The 18624-nt window shown below is 50.1% G+C and overlaps 1 protein-coding gene across 3 annotated transcripts in view; it reads left to right on the top strand.

The window, feature by feature from the left end:
• Positions 1-18624, top strand: part of RPH3A (rabphilin 3A) — a 65168-nt gene that overhangs the window by 8366 nt on the left and 38178 nt on the right. For all 3 annotated transcript variants that reach the window (XM_028116679.2, XM_088019291.1, XM_028116680.2), the window contains one exon: positions 5009-5155. In XM_028116679.2, the coding sequence (XP_027972480.2) occupies positions 5009-5155 (147 nt within the window). The remainder of the gene's footprint in view (positions 1-5008; positions 5156-18624) is intronic.

Below are 18624 nucleotides of genomic sequence, written 5' to 3'. Positions count from 1 at the left end.
GTTTTCTGGCTTGGGTACAATGCTGTGAGTAACTTGTTCAAAGAAGCAGTACTTTGGTCTCCAACTTTGGTCTTTGATAAGTTCCCAACACTGGACTCTGGTCTTAAGGATGTGCAGCTGCAATCCTATGCCAGAGGCCCAGGCAAGGGAGCCACTGTCTTGTCATAGGAGCATTCTCGAGACTCCCATGCTCACAGTGCTCCCCAGCATATCATGGGGAGACCCAGACAGACCCAACCTCCCCCTTGAGAGCAAAGGCTTTGGTTTGAAACACCATCTCATTTCCCTCTGTTTGCTTTTGGAATTAAAACATGAAAATCCACAGGAGGCTTGCGAGTCCCCACTGAGACCAATCGGTGACATTTTCAAACACTGAGGAGCTGTTTGTCAACTGCATGTTTTGGAGCCAAGAATGGGGAAAGGGTTTGGAGAGATGCTGGCAGCCCCCAGCAGACCGTCTGCTTGTCTGCAGATGGAGGCAATTTTCTCAGGCACGCCCTGTCAGGGAACCCCATCCCTGCTTATGTTTCTGGAGCCATGCATGTCCAGCAGCACCCGTTTCCTATGTACATGGACCACAATGAGTTGTGTGTTGGGGTGAGAGGTGTTGGCTTCATGTCTGGCCCCTGGCTGACCCTGTCCATGAGCGGATTGTGAGCTGCAGGAACATGGCCTCGAAGGGGTCTCCACTGGGTACATGGTCCAACATCTAACCTGTGCTCTGTTTTGGTCACTGAGCTGCTTTGTAAAGGCAGGAAATAAGCGGAGAGGGATCAGAAGAGGAGGAAGGAAGAAAATAGGGACAAAGGAGGGAAGAAGAGGGGCAGTTGAGACAGCCATTTCCATGGGAAGCCAGAGGGACCTGGGGAGGTGGCTGAATCAGGTTGTAACTAAGGCTCTTTGGGAAGGATGAATGGTCTTCATTATGCTAGAGTCCAATGTATCTTTTAAAAATAATGAGAAGAAATGGCAGACTAAGGGATATTAGCACACCGTAAGGAAGATCTTTTTAACAGAACATCACAGGCTCCTTATAAGAGAGTGAGGTCTCCATTGTGGGGAGCATTCAAGCAAGGCAGACAGACAGTGGTCTCCATTTCCTGGTGTTCATGACTTTGTGTAATCCCCTCACCTTGAGTGTGGGGACCTGGGATGTGGGACCTGTTTCTAACCTATAGAATATAGCAAAGGGACCTGATGTCACTCTCATGATTACATTATGTTATAGAAGACACTCTCAGTTGACAGGAGCTAGATTCACCTGGAATACTTGATGAAGCAAGCAGCCCACAGGATGAAGTTGGGGAAGCCCACCTAGTTAGGAATTGCAGATTGCCTCCAGGACCTGGGGGTGGCCTCTTGACAACAGCTAACAAAAAGCCAAGCCCTCACTTTAGGCAACTGCAAGGAAATGAATTCTGCCAACAACCTGAATTTGCCTGGAAACAGATTTTCCCCCAGTCAAGCCTCCACATGAGAACACAGCCTAGCCAACACCTGATTGCAGCCTTGTGAGACGCCAAGCAGAGGACCCAGCTTAGCTAGGCCTGGACGGACACGGAAACCGTGAAATAATACATGTGTGTTGTTTTAAGCCCCTAAGTTTGTAACAACTCATTATGCAGCAACAGAAATTGTATACTGACACTGTAGGTGGGTCTTTATGCCACTCCGTCTCTATCCTCCAGCCAAGTGTTTCCAGTTATCTAATGCTGCAGACCAAATCACCTCCAACCTAGTGGTTCAAGACAGCAGAAACCACTTGTCACATCTCACAGTTTCTGTTGGTGGGCATTTGAGAGTGGCTGGACTAGGTACTTCTGGCACTGGGTTCCTCACGCAGCTGTAGTCACATGCCCACTGGGCAGCAGGCATCCCAGGACTTGCTGGGGGCTGGAGCATCGCATAGCAGTCAAGTTGGCTCTGGCTGTCGCTGGAGGGCCCCCGATCCCCTGCACGTGGACTTCTCCACCGGGATGTTTGCCTGTCCTCATGACATGGCACCTGGCTTCCCTCGGGGCGAATGACCCAAGACACCAAAGCAGAAGCTGCATGATTCTTACGACCCAGCCTTGGAAATCACACACTACCACTTCCACTGTATTTCGTCAGTCACACACAGGACCAGCCGGGAGTCAGTGTGAATACCAGGAGGCATGGGTCTTAGGGGACCATCTTGCAGGCTGGCTGCCACATGGACCTTCACCTCCTCGGGCATTCCGCCAGCTTTCTCAACTCCAGGCCTTTGCAAAGACCATTTATTCCCTCCGCCAGGCCTGGTCTCTTCCTCTGCCATCCCATCACAGATTTCAGCTTACCTCTTGGGGTCTCTGCAGGGGCCCTAACTCTGCTGCGGCCCGAAGCTTATATAAGTTAGGGGGCCCTCTTTAAAATAACAAAAATACCTTGCTGTTGCAAATTTTTCAATCACTCAGCCACGGCTAATGCCCTTCCTGGGGTCGGAGAGGGTGCCTATGCAAACAAACAGTCTCAAATGTAAGGTTTGCCGGCATCACAGTAGACCCTTGTTGGGGTCTTCGCATGGATGTCACTTCCCCAGGGAGCTGTCCTTGGTCCCGTGGACTGACCAGGTTCCACTGCTTGGGTCTCCCTATGGGTCACACTTTTTTTTTCCTGGATTTCACCGACTTTTTTTTTTTAATTAACATATAATGTATTATTTGTTTCAGGGGTACAGCTCTGTGATTCATCAGCCTTACACAATTCACAGTGCTCACCATAGCACATACCCTCCCCAGTGTCCATCACCCAACCACCCCATCCCTCCCACCCCCCCCCACTCCAGCAACCCTCCGTTTGTTTCCTGAGATTAAGAGTCTCTTTTGGTTTGTCTCCCTCTCTGGTTTCGTCTTGTTTCATTTTTCCCTCCCTTCCCCTATGATCCTCTGTCTTGTTTCTCAAATTCCTCGTATCAGTGAGATCATATGATACTTGTCTTTCTCTGATTGACTTATTTCATTTAGCATAATTGGGTCACACTTTTGATTAGACATTTAACACCCCTTTGGGCCACAAGGGACCATGTCTTATTCAAAATCTTTCTGTGCTTACTCTCAGACACTATTCTAAATACAACTGACATGGTAGTGGTCTAGACTCAGACAAGGCCTCTGCCCTCCTGGAACAACATTGTGGTGGGGGGCAGTGGCATGGGTGGAGAGATGCACTAACCAGGTAAACAACAAAAATTTTTCCAAAGATAATTTCAGTTAGTGATGGGTGCCATGAGAAAAGTAAATCTGGGCTGTGGGAGATCAAGGAAGACCTCTCCAAGAAGCTGCTATTTGAGCCGAGACCTGAATAATGAGGAGCCGGCCCTGGAAAGATCTGTGGAAGTAAGTTTTCCTGGTAGGGGGAACAGCAGGTGCAAAGGCCCTGGGGCAAGACAGTGTTCAGGACTGAGCAGAGAGGCCAGTGCAGCTGACTGTGATAAGGGAAAGCAAAAGGCCATAAGGATGGAGAGGCAGGTTAAGGATAGAGCGGGTAGGATTTTGCAGATAGGCAAAATCTTTTAGAGCAGGTTTTATTTTATGAAGGTAGAATTCACACAGTAACATAACATTAGCCATTTAAAAGTGTACGATTCAGTTATCATATTCACAATGTCATGCACCCACTACAGCTATGTAGTTCTGGGCATTGTTCTAAATCAGTGAGAAGTCCTTGGGGGGTTTGAGCAGCGTGGTCCGAGTGCTTTTTGCAGTTGTTCATCCCCAGAGGCCCTTGCTGCAGGACAAGGTGTGTTTCCATGAGGAATTTCCCCAGGCCACACCTTCCTTTCCTTTCTCAGAGTAAGGCCTGCGCCCAGGCAACTGTTTCTCTTTGCTTTCAGACTCTTCCCTCTCCGCTTTTCCGAACGAACCAACTAAGGGTGGGAGAATGGAAGAGAAGCCAGGGGGAGGGAGGAAGATAGGGCTTTTAATTTCCAACTTTGAGTGTCAAAAGGCAATTTCATGCCTGCTGATGTGATTAGAGCAGTGGAAATAATGGAGTCTGGCAGCTGGTGGGGTGCTGGCTCCGGAGGATTCCTACTTACTGATTTTCTTCCCTAGCAGGGACAAGCATTTCTAGTGGTGTTTAACCTTGTGCTCCCCTCAGGGGGTGCACCTCGGTGCCATGGGGCGTGAACCATCTTATTAGCGGAGATGATAATTTGCCATAGACTACAGTATCCCCTCTCCACCCGGCAGCCTTTGATCTGCTTGCCCCCACTGGGGCTGGGTGGGCAGAGCTCGGGTTCCCTCCATATTGTGGAGGTTAAGTGAGCCGCCTGCCCAGCTCCGAATTCCACCTCTGCCACTTTCCAGCCATGTGACTTTGGGCAAGTGGTCTCATTTCTCCATATTTGTAGGGACCGTGTGAGGATGACATGAGGTCATGTGGGCACCCAGTGGGTGCTCTGTCAATGTTGGCTTTCAAAAAAAGAAAAGAAAAGAAAGGCCAAGCAAAGTGCAGGATGGAATGCAAAAGCTACGGCAGCTTTTGAGGTTGGAAATCTGGATGTTGATGTGAAATGAAGAGCTTTTTGTAAACCCAGTTGGCAATTAGTTCTAATTTATAAAAGAAATCATTTGTGGCCCAAACAGAACATCCATGCCAGGCAGGAGCTGGGTCAACCTGGGACCCAGGGCTTCTGACTACCCTCCCAGAATTGTTTCTGCTCCAGCTGTAGAGTCTTCTATTCTGGATTCTTCTCCTGAGAACACCCTTACTCTCCGGGTTCTCATGAGCATCCTACAAATGCTGCTCACAGAGTGTCTACCATGTACTAAGTGCTTAGTGGAAATAAACTTCATCAGAATGCTATGAGGGAAGAAAGTGTCCCATTGTACAGATGAGCAAACTGAGGCTTGTCTCCAGCTGGTGAGTTTCCCTGCGGGGATTTGAACTGAGATATACCAGACCCCAGGGACCAGAGCCTAACCACCACTGCCTGCTTCCTGCTGGGCATCTCTGCAGCCTCATGCCTCCCCGTATTACCTTTCAGGCTCCAGGCTGGCTGGTCCATTCATCCTGGTGGTCAGCCCGACAGACAGAGGAAGCAGGAGGAGCTGACAGATGAGGAGAAGGAAATCATCAACAGAGTGATTGCTCGAGCTGAGAAGATGGAAGAGATGGAACAGGAGCGAATCGGGTGAGGCCCCACACTTCCCATCCATCTGGAGAGCCCCTGAGGCCTGAGGGCCAGCAGACTGCCGCTCAGGGGTGTGCTGGGGGGTGGGGCAGACTGCCTCGGGGGTTTGCCACTCCCCCCCGCCTCCGCAACTGGCAGAGCTGGAATCCTTGTGGCACGAGGTGGGAGAGCTCAGGAAGGAGGAGACAGAATGGGCTGGGGACTGGCTTGGGAGAGGGCTTGGTGGCTGGGGGTGCCTTACAGAGCGGGAGCTCTGAGAGGGCAGTGCATTGGAGCCTGGGGGCCCGTGATTGTGAGCACAGGGCATCTGGGCCAATCTCAGCTGTGTAGAAATATGCTCTAGAGACACTGTAGACCAGAATATACAGCTGAGGGAGAGGTAAGGAGGAGAATGTCTAGGGACAGTATGTCAAATAGCACATTTGCAGTGAATTTATATGAGAGAATGGCAGAAACGGATCCTGAAAGAGGGAGACAGCACGAGAGGGAGGTGGCAGAGGTTAACCAGGTGGGTCTGGACTCTGAAGAACGGGGGGCTCCATCCCAGCCTCCCCACTTGCCCGCTATGGGTCCTGGGCATGATGCTTCACCTCTCCGAGCCCCTGCTCGCTTGCTTGTTGAGCAGAGGACACGACAGTCTAGCTCACAAGACTGTTGCAAGCAGTAGGTGGGGTGAGGCACGTACACTTCCCAGACCCTGGTGACACTTCATTTTCATAAATGGTAAGAAGAAGGGAAAAAATAGAGTTTAGAGGGTGGAGCTTTTTTGAATGTGTATGAGAGAGAAGCGAGGAATAGTGATAGGAGGCTGTGTGACGTGTGTCAGAGAGTGACAGAATCAGTGAGTGAGGCCAGGGCTAGAGAGGGAGGGGGCAGTATGTGGGTGGTCTTGCAAAGGGAGGAGTGGGTAAAATGGGGGTGACTGTGGGGGTAGGGAGGGGAGGGGGGACCGAGGGAGGGTACGGGTGTATGGGGGTCTCTTGGCACAGGTGGAAAACTGGCTGTCAGATTGCCAGACCCCCAGGGGGTCCTCCCAGACCAGGATCTCAAATGGACCTCCTCCTCCGCAGCCCCTTCCCCAGACCCTTCTGCCAGGGGTAGCCTTTGCCAATTGCCTACAACTGATGTGGGCACCGAAGTGCCTGTTTATCTCTCCACCCACATACTCAGCTAGGGGCAAACAAGAGTCTTGGATGGAAAGTGGAAGTCGGTGCCTTTGGTCTGAGCCTCCACAGATCATTTTAGTCGGGGTGGGTTGGGGAGTGCTGCTGACAGACAACAGACACCTGTCATGGCCAGGGTCAGTGTCAGGCTCCACACCCTCCATCTGCTTACTCTGGAGGTAGCTGAAGGGATAAGTCTCCAGGGGCACGCTTATGGGGTTGCACTCTTATTTTGCTTTTTAGAAGAGAAACCAGAGTGGGGAGTTGTCCAGGCAGGAGGTCTATGAGTGTGTGTGTGTGTGTGTGTGTGTGTGTTCACCCAACAATGGGCCTCAGCCTTTTGAAGTGAGGGATATGGGTAATAAGGGTAAATGCTTAAAAGCAAAACTTCTCTCAGCCTTTTTCTGCCATAGCACTTACCACCGGGTAACATATTTTATATTTTACATAATTAGTTTGTCTATTGTATATCTCCCTGTTAGATTGTAAGATTACTGAGGGTAGATATTTTTTTGCCCGTTTTGTTCACTAGTAAATTCTTAGAGCCTAAGTACATGGTAGGGGTGCAGTAAAATATTTGTTCAATGAGTGAGTGAACGTGTCAGACCATGAGGCTCCAAATTTCTTTAGACGTCCCCTGTGGCCGAGAGGGTCCCGATTCCCAGGGAAGGCGCTCTGATTAGCTGGCTTGTGTCAGGGGCTGTCTCTCATCCAATCAGCTGTGTCGGGTGCCAGCCGTGTTGTACAAACATGGCAGGCAGGCTGCTTCAGGGGGTAAAGTTATGGAGGTCCCTGTGGGCTGAGCAGATTCAAGCTTGAGCCTTCTAGAACAAGATAGATGGGTTCCCTGCCTTGTCCTCCATGTCTTATCATATCGCCCCAGCTAACTTGAGGATGTGGTAGAATAGCATGGTGGTTAATTCCTGGGGCCCCAGAGTCAGAGATACCTGGGTTCAAATTCCAGCTCTACCATGTCCTCTCTGTGTGACCTTAGGTAAGCCACTTTAACCTCCCCGTGCCTCAGTTTCCTCATCTGTAAAATGGGGTCAACATTAGCACCTAACTCTTGGTGAGTGTTTAATTAGGGTGCAAGGGGTTATCGTAGTGCCTGGCACAGAGCACATGCTCCATAAAGAGTGGCAGTCCTTTAAAGATGACTTTGCTGAGGAAGCTCAGTTTTTGACATTGGCCAAGGCCTCTATTCTAGAAAAATGCCCTGAGACTCCTGTTTGGCAAGCCCTGGAATTCCAGCATCCCTGGCTTCCTTAAAGGGAATTTGAGAGGCTTCCAGGGAGGCTGGGGCCAAGCCCTTGAAGACAGAGTGTCCCTTCGCTGAGATGGTGTTCCTTCTGCCAGAGTGGGGGAGGACAGCCCCACGGGATTCTGGCTGTGGCTCTTTCCAGCAGCCAGTGCTCGCTGGTAGCATTGCCGGAGGCAACCCAACATGATTTGTGTCTTATGATCTCAAACCTGCCCTCATTCCTGTTCTCTCCATGCTTCCCTGGGAAGGGATCAGAGCGGACTCAGAGGAAAGCAAGATGACACATCAGGCACGAAGCAAGGCTGAAAACGGGGTGCCATCGGGGCTTCCACTTCAGAACCCAGGGTTCTCAGTCAATGAGCCTTTGGGGCCTCGGTCCCCCTCCCCCCATCTAATGAGGCAGGTCAGGCTGATTCTCAGGATCCTTCCTGCTCAGACTCTATAGTGGTTGGGTGTGTCTGATGGAGGACCTCATACCTGCTGTTGGCTGGCCCTCTCAGAGCTAATGAGCTCCTTCTAATGGTTAAAATTGCAGATGTACCTGAGAACCCTTCCAGGTTTGCACCAGCTCTGTGATGTGGAATCTTCTTTTCTATGAACTGAGGGAAAGCCATCTGGGAGGGGTGGGACATCATCATTAATAAACATCATAAAAGATCATCATCATACTAGGTACCATTTATTGAGCACTTACTATGTGCCAAGCACTGAATCTAAAACTTCCTGTGGATTAACTCGTTAACTGCTCCTCTCAACCTTGTCGAGTGGGTGCTATTATTGTCCTCCTTTTGCAGGTGAGGAAAGAGACTCAGAGAGGTGATTGGCCCAAGGTCACATAGAGCCAAGATACACATTCCTGTCTGGCTGACCTTCAGAATTTTGCTTTTAATTCTTAGGTGTCTTTCCTGAAGGCTTGGCCCCAAATTCTTAGACTCTGAAGAACATGGAAATTTTAAAAGTTCAGGTGTGGAGGGGGACACTGTGGGACTGGAAGCTGGAGCCTGTTGGGTGCTGGTCTAATGGTTTCTTCCAGTTCTTGTTCGCCTGTTTGTACCTCCAAAGCTGTCAGTACTGGTCTGCGTGCTCCCAAGGCTCTGACAGATCTGGGGAAGAATCGCCCTCAGGCCTCCTAGGAGGCGCCTCCGTCCCTGGGGCACCCCAGGAAGCCCCAGGCAAGCGGCAGACAAGAGCTGCTTCTCTCCTGGAAGCCTCTTTGCTTCTGTCCTGCGGGGGCGGGGGGGGGGGTGTCTAAACCTTACCTCACCACTCAGTCCACAACCCAGCTCTGCTCTCTTCAACATCCCTGGAGGGAGAGATGATGACCAGCAGGGAAACTCATTAAACAGCCTCCTGTTGCCCCCTTGTCCCTTACTGAGGTGCTAAGTGGGATAGTGGAGTTTATTTTTCATGCCCTGACTGCTCTTTGCAGGAAAGGGAATGAATTCGAGGGAGATTGCTTGAATTATGTGTTGCTGTATAACAACCACCCAAAACTTAGTGACTTAAAGCAACAGCAGTTCTGATTTTTCATGATCCTGTGGGTTGAGAATTCGGGCAGGGCTCTGATGGGTTGGTTTTCTGCTCCATGTGGTGTGGGGTGGGGTCACTCGCTCAGCTGCATTCAGCTGGTGGCTGGGCTGCCCTGCAAGGGCCACAAAAGCTCAGCTCCCATGTCTGTGCTTCAGCACTCTCTTTGTGGCCCACCCTCTCCGTGGGATCTCTGCTTTTTCAGTAATCTGGCCTGAGCTTTTACATGGCAGCTGGATCCCAAGAGAGCAAAGATGGAAGTTGCCAGGATTCTTAGCGGCTGGGTCTGGAACTGGCAGGGCATCACCCCTCCACGTTCTCTTTGAGAGGGAAAATAGGTCCCTTCTCCTTATGGAAGAGCGACTTAGGCCCCCACGGAAGGAAGGCATTAATGGCGGCCATCTTTGGAGACTCTACCACCTTATGCAAAAAGGCGAGTTTAATATAAGGATGGGGATATATCTCAAGGGACCCAAGGGCAGAAACACAGCCTGGCCTCAGGAAAGTTTTTCTTCACATCCAACATGTTAGAAAATATACCCGTGCCATACCTGCCTGGATTTTATAGCTCTTCCTAGTCCTAATTCCAGATTCCTAGGGAAGGAAGTCCGATTGGGCCAGCTCACCCTGAGCACTCCCCTCATCCAGTCAGCTGTGGCCAGGGGTGCCAGGCCACACCAGCGTGGCTGCCGAGTGTGAGAAGGACCTTTGTGAGTTGGACAGACACCCATAGGATGTCCACCGGACTTTTGAAGGTATTAACTCTGCAGTTAAACATTTGCCTAGGAAAATCTGTTTGTGGTTTTTGTTTTGTTTTTACCCACTGGTAGGTCCCTCTGCATCCTTATATTTCTTTCTGCCCAGAGCCTCTCAAAGGCTTAGCTCACATATCCTGCCTGTGCCACGGGATAGGTAGCTGGGTGGCTTCCATTTGAGGTCATTTTCCCTAAACAGATGGGCCCCAAAAAGTAATTAGGATTTGTCATTAACCTTGGTGTCCAGATGATGTGATGGAGGAGGAAGGCAGAGAGACACAAGGGGACCTCTTGTTTGTTGACAGAATCCAACCTTCCCATCTCAGTTCCATCATCTCCTATGTTTTTGGCACAGAATTTTTCCAAAATGTGGACAGAGGGAGAATTGAGTAACAAGATGCATAACTTTGCTACATTGAATCAGGTTGACACACTGACAGTAAGCCAGATCATACTCTCCTCTTTCAAAAGGAAGACCACCCCCCACTGCTGCCTTCTTTTTTTTTTTTTTTTTTTTAACCTGGAGGCCTAAGTGTTCTATAAATAGGATTCAGGGAGGTGTTTGTGCATGTGTCTTGTGTATTTTTTGAGAAGAAATATTAATAGATTTCACCAGACTTGGGGGGGGGCTCTGAACCCTCCTATGTTAAGAATCATTGAGTAGTAGTACCTCAGTGTCCCCAAGAATTGGATTTCTAATGTCCTTTCACAATAATACTTTATGCAGCCTGTTTTTGTAAGATGAACATGGAAGTCTTCTCAATTCCTTAAGTAGCCCAGTGTCTGGGATAAAACAGAAGAGATGAATACATGTTGGAGGGATAATTTGTGCTGAATGAATCGTAAACCCTAAGCCTCTCGTTGAATCACTTTGACCTCACTGCTTCCTAGACCTTATCTGTAAAAGGGGGAGTTGGACCATGGGGTCTCCAAGTCCCTCCAGCCCGGGGTTTTTCAGCCTTCATACTACATGCATTTGGGGACAGATCGTTCTTTGTGGTGTGTACTGTCCTGTGCATCGTAGGAGGTTTTTTTTTTTTTTTTAGCAGCATTCCTGGCCTCCGCCCACTAGATGCCTCTAGTAAACCCCCATCCAGCTAAGACAACCCCAGATGCCTCCAGCCATTGCCACACGCGCCCTGCTGAGAACCGCTGTTCTAGTCCTGCTGTCTAGAAGAAAGAAGAAACAGACTTGAGAATTTTCCTGGTACCACGCTCAACTTCTAGGGAAATAAAGCAGTAGCGCCCTCTTACGAAGCTCCATGTACCCACACTGTGCTCGAAGCTTTATGTAGATTCCTTTTTGTAAGTTTCATAACAGCCCTATGCGCGAGACCACGTTATTATCATTCCCATTTTACGTATGAGGAACCTGAGGCACAGAGAGGTTAAGCAACTTGCCCACGGTCACACGGTTAATAAGCGATAGAAGTGGGATTACAACCCCAGGCAGTCTGGCTCCAGGGCTAGAGTCTAACTCTGCTGTTCTGTAGAAAAGCAAGTATTTATTGCCAAGCACTATGGTAGGGACTTCCAAATATGTTATATCTCCTTTCATTTCCTTAATGTCCCCTCATTGAGAGACAGTCTGTTATCCCTGCCATACAGCCGAGAAAACCAAAGCTCAGTGAGGTTCAGACACTTGCCCAGGGGCACATAGCCTTTACATGGCCAAACCTGACTTTTGAACTTGAATCTGTCTCTCCACTGTATCCTATTGCCTTCTGGGGTGCAGGGAGGGAAGGAATTGACAGATGAGTTGAGGGATTTAAGTAAGTCAAGAATTGACAGGGTGTCTTGGATCTTCACTCAGGCTAACTGGTTCTGTCTCACACACTTCTTCCTTCAGTGGGGCAGTTCATGTCTCTCCACTGCAACAACCCTTGTCCCCTCCCCCACCTGGGGAGGGGATAGAAAGAGCTCCAACCATAAGCACTACAGTGAAACAAAGACTTCATCCTTCTACAACATCTGGACAGCTAGACCTGGCCTCCAGGGTCATCTCTGCCCCTCACGGGCTCTGTGTGCCTCAGTTCCCCATCTGTTAAGTGGGGGTGAATCATGGAACTGCTCTCACAGGTTATAGATGGCCTAAGGAAAAGAATGCATGTGGGGCTCCTGGGTGGTGCAGTCAGTTCGGTGTCTGACTCTTGGTTTCAGCTTGGGGTTGTGATCTTGGGGTCATGGGCTTGAGCCCTGCGTCGGGCTTTGCACCTGGTGAGGAGTCTGCTTGGGACTTTCTGTCCCTCTCCCTCTGCCCCTCCACCGCCTCAAATAAATAAATAAATCTTAAAAAAAAAAGAAGGAAAAAGAAACAATGCATATGGAGTACTCAGCACAGCACCTGGTAACCCTGACTATTCCAGGCTTTATAAGGACCCAGCACCTTGCCTGGCATTGACTGACTACCTTAACTCCTCTGTACCCTCCAGCAGTCTTTCTCTCTTGGCTCCCTTGTCTCCAGCTCTGAGCCGAGGTGACCCCTTCCCCGAAGAGCTGAGGCCTGGGCAGGAATCCCATTCACCCATCCATCAAGGAGAGAAATTAGGATCTACAGCTTCCCAGGTGTTGACAGCAATAAACAACAGTGAGAGTTAATGAGTCTGAAATGCTCGCATCCTGCATGCCCGCCGAATGGCGCCGTGATAGAGCAGCTCAGGCATTTTAGGATAGGCTTCTGAGAGATCTTGGCCATGGAGCCTCGGGCCAGCCTTCATCAGAGCAGCTGTGTCCCCATTCACAGCAGACGATCTGATACTGACTTAAGGAAACGCCAAGTTTAGGGTAATATTCCCCCCACTGGGCAGTTAGGGTGAGGGGGAAAGCAGCACGATCTGGAATTGGGGTGTGTGTGTGTGTGTGTGTGTGTGTGTGTGTGTGTGTGTGTGTGTGTGAGAGAGAGAGAGAGAGAGAGAACAGAGGGAGAGCCAGAGATCCAGAGAGACAACATGACATCCACTCTCCCACTTCGCGCTGTTTTTATGAATTGTGTGTAATCACCACCCACCGCTGCTCTGAAGGCAGCCCCTCCGGCCCCATCCCGTCAGTGGCACAGCCCTGGCTTTTTGCCATTTCCCTCATGGATTGAGGAATCGCCCGCAGAGCCATCATGCCTCCCAGGCAGGGCACCTTGGCTCTGCAGCACGTCACATTAAGCCTACTTCCCAGGGTAACTGTGCATCCATCAGCCTTCTCCCCAACATTCATTGAGACGCTGCTGCAATATGTAGTTGACAGCTCAGAAGTGGTTGCCTGAATGTTTCTGAGGCCAGTTTGCACTTTTTGAGGGAGCTGAGCTTTAGGAACAGGCGATGTCAGTCCTCGATGTGGTTTCTTTCCTTGTTTGCAGAAGGTAGCCAAATGGGGCTAGGCTTTCTGCGAGCCGTGCATGGGAAGGCGCGTTCCACATGTAGGTGTGATCCCACACGGGTGTGTGAGCGTGCACGGGTGTGCTCACAGGTGCGTGTGGACCTGTGCCTCTAGGGGTGTGCCCGTGGTGTTCACCTGGGTGGATACGTGCCATCCGTGTCCATTTCTAGTCATTGCAGCCCCTTCAAAGGCTTTTCAAAAGGCAGATTTCATGGGCAGATGATAGCATCCTGATAGAAAAAGTGTGAGTACAGGGAGTTATAAAAGCCACGGATATCCAGAAGAAATAATTAGCAGCAACCATTACTGAGTAGTTATCATGTTCCGGGCATTTTACACACGCTCTTATTTTATTTTTGCAACAACCCTAGGAGGTAAGGACTTTGTTTTCCCTAGTTTACAGATGAAAAACAGAGGCTCAGAAAAGTTAAGTAACTTTCTTGGGGTCCCAGAGCTAGGAAGTGGCAAAGCCAAATATGGACCCAGGCAAGCTCAGCCCAGAATTGGCACCCCAAGCCTTGCATCACTGCCTATTTCTAAATTCTGAAAGTGTGTGCATGCCTGTGTGTGTGTCTACCTGTGTGGAGGGAGTCTGCGTTTTCCTGGGGCTGAGCATGAGCACCGGGAGAAGGTGATTGGGATCCTGCAGAGTCCAAAGTTTGGCTTGTCTGTCATCCACAGCGAGGCAGAGAGATATTGCCCAAACCTTGCTCTGGAGAGCAGGGCAGAAGTCTGATTCAGACGTGAATCAGGGGGAAATAGGACCTGGGTGGCAGATGGAGCAGGAATGTAGGTGTGGTAGGCAGAATAATGCCCTCCCCTACCCCCCAAGATGTCCACATCTTAATCCCTGGAAACCTGAGGATCTGTTACCTTCCATGGCAAAAGGGACTTTGCATATGGGATTAAGTTAAGGATCTTAAGATGGGGTGGTTATCCAGTGGACCCAATGTAATCACATGGGTCCCTATAAGAGGGAGGCAGGAGGGCCAGAGTCACAGCAAGATTGGAAAATGCTGCACTGCTGGCTTTGAAGATGGAGGAAGGGTCATGAGCCAAGGACTACAGGCAGCTTCTAGAAACTGGGAAAGGCAAAGGAATGGATTTGCCCCTGGAGCCTCCAGAAAGAATACAGCCCTCCCAGCACCTTGACTTTAGCCCAGTGAAACCCGCGTCAGACATCTGGTCTCCAGTGGGACCCCTGTCAGACATCTGGTCTCCAGAACTGTTAAGGTAATAAATATATGTTGTTTTAAGCTGTTAAGGTTGCAGTGATTTGTTACAGTAGCAACATGAAACTGATACATGGGGCAGCTTCCCGGAGCCTGCTATTGGGCGATGGGATTTCAAGGCCCTCCTGCTACTGTACTCTTAGCAGTACTGACTTAGACCCACTGGGGACAGTCCTGTAGTTTCCAGAGACCCAGTCCAGCTCCATGTGTAGACAAAGTCTGGGGACTTACCTGCTTCATTCTGCCTGGACCCACTGCAGCATCTGAAACTCTCACTGCTCTGAGCATCTCAAGAGCTCCATTCTTATGTCCACGCGTTGTCTCAAAACAGGGGATGTGGAGCCTCCTCTACCTAAAGCCTCTTGATGCTATCCCATCAAGACCTGGAACGGAGTGGGCCCTGCCCACCCCTCCAGCCTCATCTCCCTCCACCCAGCGCATGAGCCATGCTGAGCGTGTGTCAGGGCCTTTGCATATACTATTCCCTCTTCTTCCAAGTGCTTTTCCTCACCCTCTTTACTGGATCAGCTCCTCTTTATCCTCAGGTCTCAACTCATTGGGTGTTTCCTCAGAGGCCCCTTCTTGACGGTTTCTGTCCCTCTCTTCTGCATTCTCCTGGCTGCCTATACTTGTCGTTCAGGGAACTTACTATGAGCGTGATTATGATGATCTATGTGATGAATTCAGTAGTGCCCGAGCCCTCTCTGCAGTGCCAGCTCCACGAAGGCAGGGACTCGCCTGTTTTACTCCCTGTTGGGTCCTCATTGTCTACTTGGCACGTGGCAAGTGCTCCATAAATATTTGAATGAAGGAGCAGCACATCTGCTTCCATTTGGATAGCAAGGTCGGACCAAGTTGGGAATCCACTTCCCGTCACCTCCAGGGGGGTTGTCTGCTGGGGCCCAGAGGAGGAGATGTACCCTTTCTGGTGCCTGTGGGAGCATCCTGGGAAATGGGAGATGTCACAGAGTGAACAGCAGCTCCCCTCCCCTTAAGCGCTCAGCCTGGTGATGGATATGTTTCCTGGATGCAAGGCATGAGTGGTAGTCATAAAGTTAATCGGGCATGTAAAGACATAACTAGAGAGTGACAGGCACGTACGGTGTCCAGCTAATTGGGCTCTTAATGTGGATGCATTAGACTGGCAAACAAACCAGGCTGCCGATACAGAGAGGGCCTTCTCTTAGGCATGAAGGGACCTTCTATTTCAAGACACCAGGGGAAGTCTTGGTGTTTCAGCCTCAGGATCTGAGACTCCCTGACTGCTGCCTGTGGGAGGAAGCTTGAGCTGCAACTCATCTAACCCCTCACAGTAAAGTCTGGGAAAAGGGCCCCCAGAGAACAGAGGTTTTTCAAGCCTGTTTACTGGAGAGAAGGTAGGATTCAAACCCATGTCTTTTAACCCTGCCTTACCTGCTCTCGATCTTCAAAAATGCACTTTCTCTTCTAATATAAAGGCAACACACGTTCGTGGTGGGAGGTTAAGGAAGCATAGGGGAGGCCACCTAATCGGGTGCTTGAGGAGGGAGGGAGACAGAGGCATTAAAGAAGGAAAATTTAAAAAAAGAAGGAAATAAATGTTACTTATAATCCCACCACCCAGTGATTCTCACTGTGAATATTTGGGTGTGTTTCCTTTCTAAATTTTTTTTTGTCTGGTACACATCATGAAGAGCTGCAGATGAGCATGTTCCAAACCCCAATTCACACCCTGACTACAGTTCTACATCCTGGGTTTTGGGGGGGTCTTTTTCCCCCCTTTAACATAATAAGGAGAGCATTTTCCCATGCAGTTTGCCCTACCGCCCCCTTCCTTCCTTCAGCCCTTCCCGGAGCATGGCCAGGAATTCACCAGCATCAGGACCATTCAGGGGGCTGCTCCAAAATACAGATTCCCAGACCCTGCCACGATCCCACAGGATCATTGTCTGCATGCCAAACACTCTCCCAGGGTGATCTAGAAGCACCGTGAATTTTGAGAACCGCCCCCCATGCCGTGGCTCCCCACAGGGCTGCATACTCTAATACTGCTCACCGGGCTTCAGCAGACCCATAGCTGACGAGGTTGAGAGTCGGAGGGGCTCCGTGCCTCGGTATTCTTTCCAAAGGCTCCCTGAGTGATTGACATGCGCGGAGGGTTGCAGGCATCCTTCAGGATGCATAGAGTGTGCGCCTGCCAAGACTAGTAGGAACAAACATTCCTTCTGGGGTAAAGAAACGGAAATATTTTATCACCAGGATAAAGACCCATCTGTGATTTTGACTTAGCTTCCTGCAAAGTTTCATTTCTAAGTTTATGACCTTTGGCTGTGGCAGCTGTCTGTGTTGAGGTCCTAGCACAGGGAGCCGCAGAGAGGGTGTCCACACGAGCGGGCTGCAGGAAAGATCTTGGAGCAGCGACAAAGGTGTGCTCTTCCCAGCCCACGTGTGCTTCTATCCTTATTGGTCTCAGCCAAATTCACAAATAACAAGGGTCCCCAAGCTGAGACATCTGAATAATGATCTTAAATCTGTGGTTTTTCCGTGCCATTTGCTCTACCATAGGAGCTAATGAGACACTCCCCGTACAAGGCCTGTTAATGGGGCCTTTCGGCATTTAGGAGTGAACAGTGCAAGGAACAGGCATCTGGGGGCACCTGGGTGGCTCAGTTGTTAAGCGTCTGCCTTCGGCTCAGGTCATGATCCCAGGGTCCTGGGATCGAGCCCCACATCGGGCTCCCTGCTCTGCCAGAAGCCTGCTTCTTCCTCTCCTGCTCCCCCTGCTTGTGTTCCCTCTCTCGCTCTGTCTCTCTCTGTCGAATAAATAAAATCTTAAAAAAAAAAAAAAAAAAGGAACAGGCATCTGGGTGGAGGCTCAGAGTGTGGGTTTTGCAAGTGGTGAGTGAATCCATGGCCTTGATTTTCCACGAGGAGGCAGGAAAGCCTCCAAACCTCCTAAACAGAGTGCACTATAGTTTAAAATTGGGTCATCTGGCCTGGGCTGTCTTCCTGAGGCTTGACCCGAGGCGGGAAGCCAGGAGGGTTTCATGGAAAGCAAAGATGATTTCCTGACCCAGAGAACTAGATACTCGCCCTCGCTGAGCAGCCCCAGGCCAGCCTTTCACCCTCTCTGTGCTTTGGGACCTGCCCTGCTAGAGTGAGAGGAATAAAATCGAACCATTTCCTGGCTAGGGTGGTGGATGAAGGAAGAAATCGGTAGAAGAGGAAAGTGTGTACAATAGGAATGTCACCATGCATTTACCATCCCCTGCCTCCATCAGCTCGCCTCATTGTCTCATAATATTTTATAATTCTGTGGCATTGAAAGGCATCCTGAAGTTTACCTGCCCTGGACAACTTCAGGCCGTTTCTTTAAACTGCGGCTTTCCAAAGGAGATCTAATTTAACAGCCTAAACAAACAAAAGTGATAAATGCAGACATGCTGTGGGTGAAGGAGGGTTTTCTGGACCCTCAGAATCACCCCCCCACCCCACCACTACAGTGGGTGGCCCCTAAACTGGCTCTAAGGAAATCTGGGGTGCCATAAAGCACAGTTTGACAACCGCCGATTCAGCTTAACACCTTCTGCTTTACAGATGAGGAAATTGAAGCCCAGAGAGGCAAAATCCAGGGCCAAACTGCAGATTTCTCAACCCGACATTGAAGGCTTTTCAGGGAAGCAAAATGATGGGGCAACTGTTGGGTGTCTTGTCCCAAGCTTAGGGAAGTGAGAGACAGAGGGACAGAACCAGCCGGGGTAACGGGGTGTGTGTAACTTGGTGCTTACCAATAACTGAAGGTCTCCCTGGGTGTGGGGACTGCAGGGGTGGGGCGAGCAGCGTGGAGATCAAACAGTTCAAGAAGATCCCCATGGCTCTGCCCAGCACAGAGCAGGAGGGTGGAATTACAGGTAAGAACAGGGACTCAGGACAGACTGTGCCTGGGTCTGGATCCCAGCTTTCTCCACCTTCCCGCTGCGTGACTTGCGTAAATCACAGCCTCTCTGTGCCTCAGTTTTCCCACTTGGAAAATGGGCACAAGAATAGTTCTCAGCGTATTGTGCTGCTGGAAGGACTCATTAAGAAGATCAAGGTGAAGTGCCTAGCTCTGCGCCTGGCACATGGTAAGCGCTCGGTAAACACCAGCAACTGTTACGCTAGGTGTTCTGAGACCGTGGACTGG

The sequence above is a fragment of the Eumetopias jubatus genome, unplaced genomic scaffold, assembly GCF_037043125.1.
Source record: "Eumetopias jubatus isolate StellerSeaLion01/CBP00866 unplaced genomic scaffold, mEumJub1_p1.0 scaffold_16, whole genome shotgun sequence".
NCBI lineage: Eukaryota > Metazoa > Chordata > Mammalia > Carnivora > Otariidae > Eumetopias > Eumetopias jubatus.
Note: the sequence above shows the minus strand (reverse complement) of the source record. Positions and strands in the feature narration are given on the sequence as shown.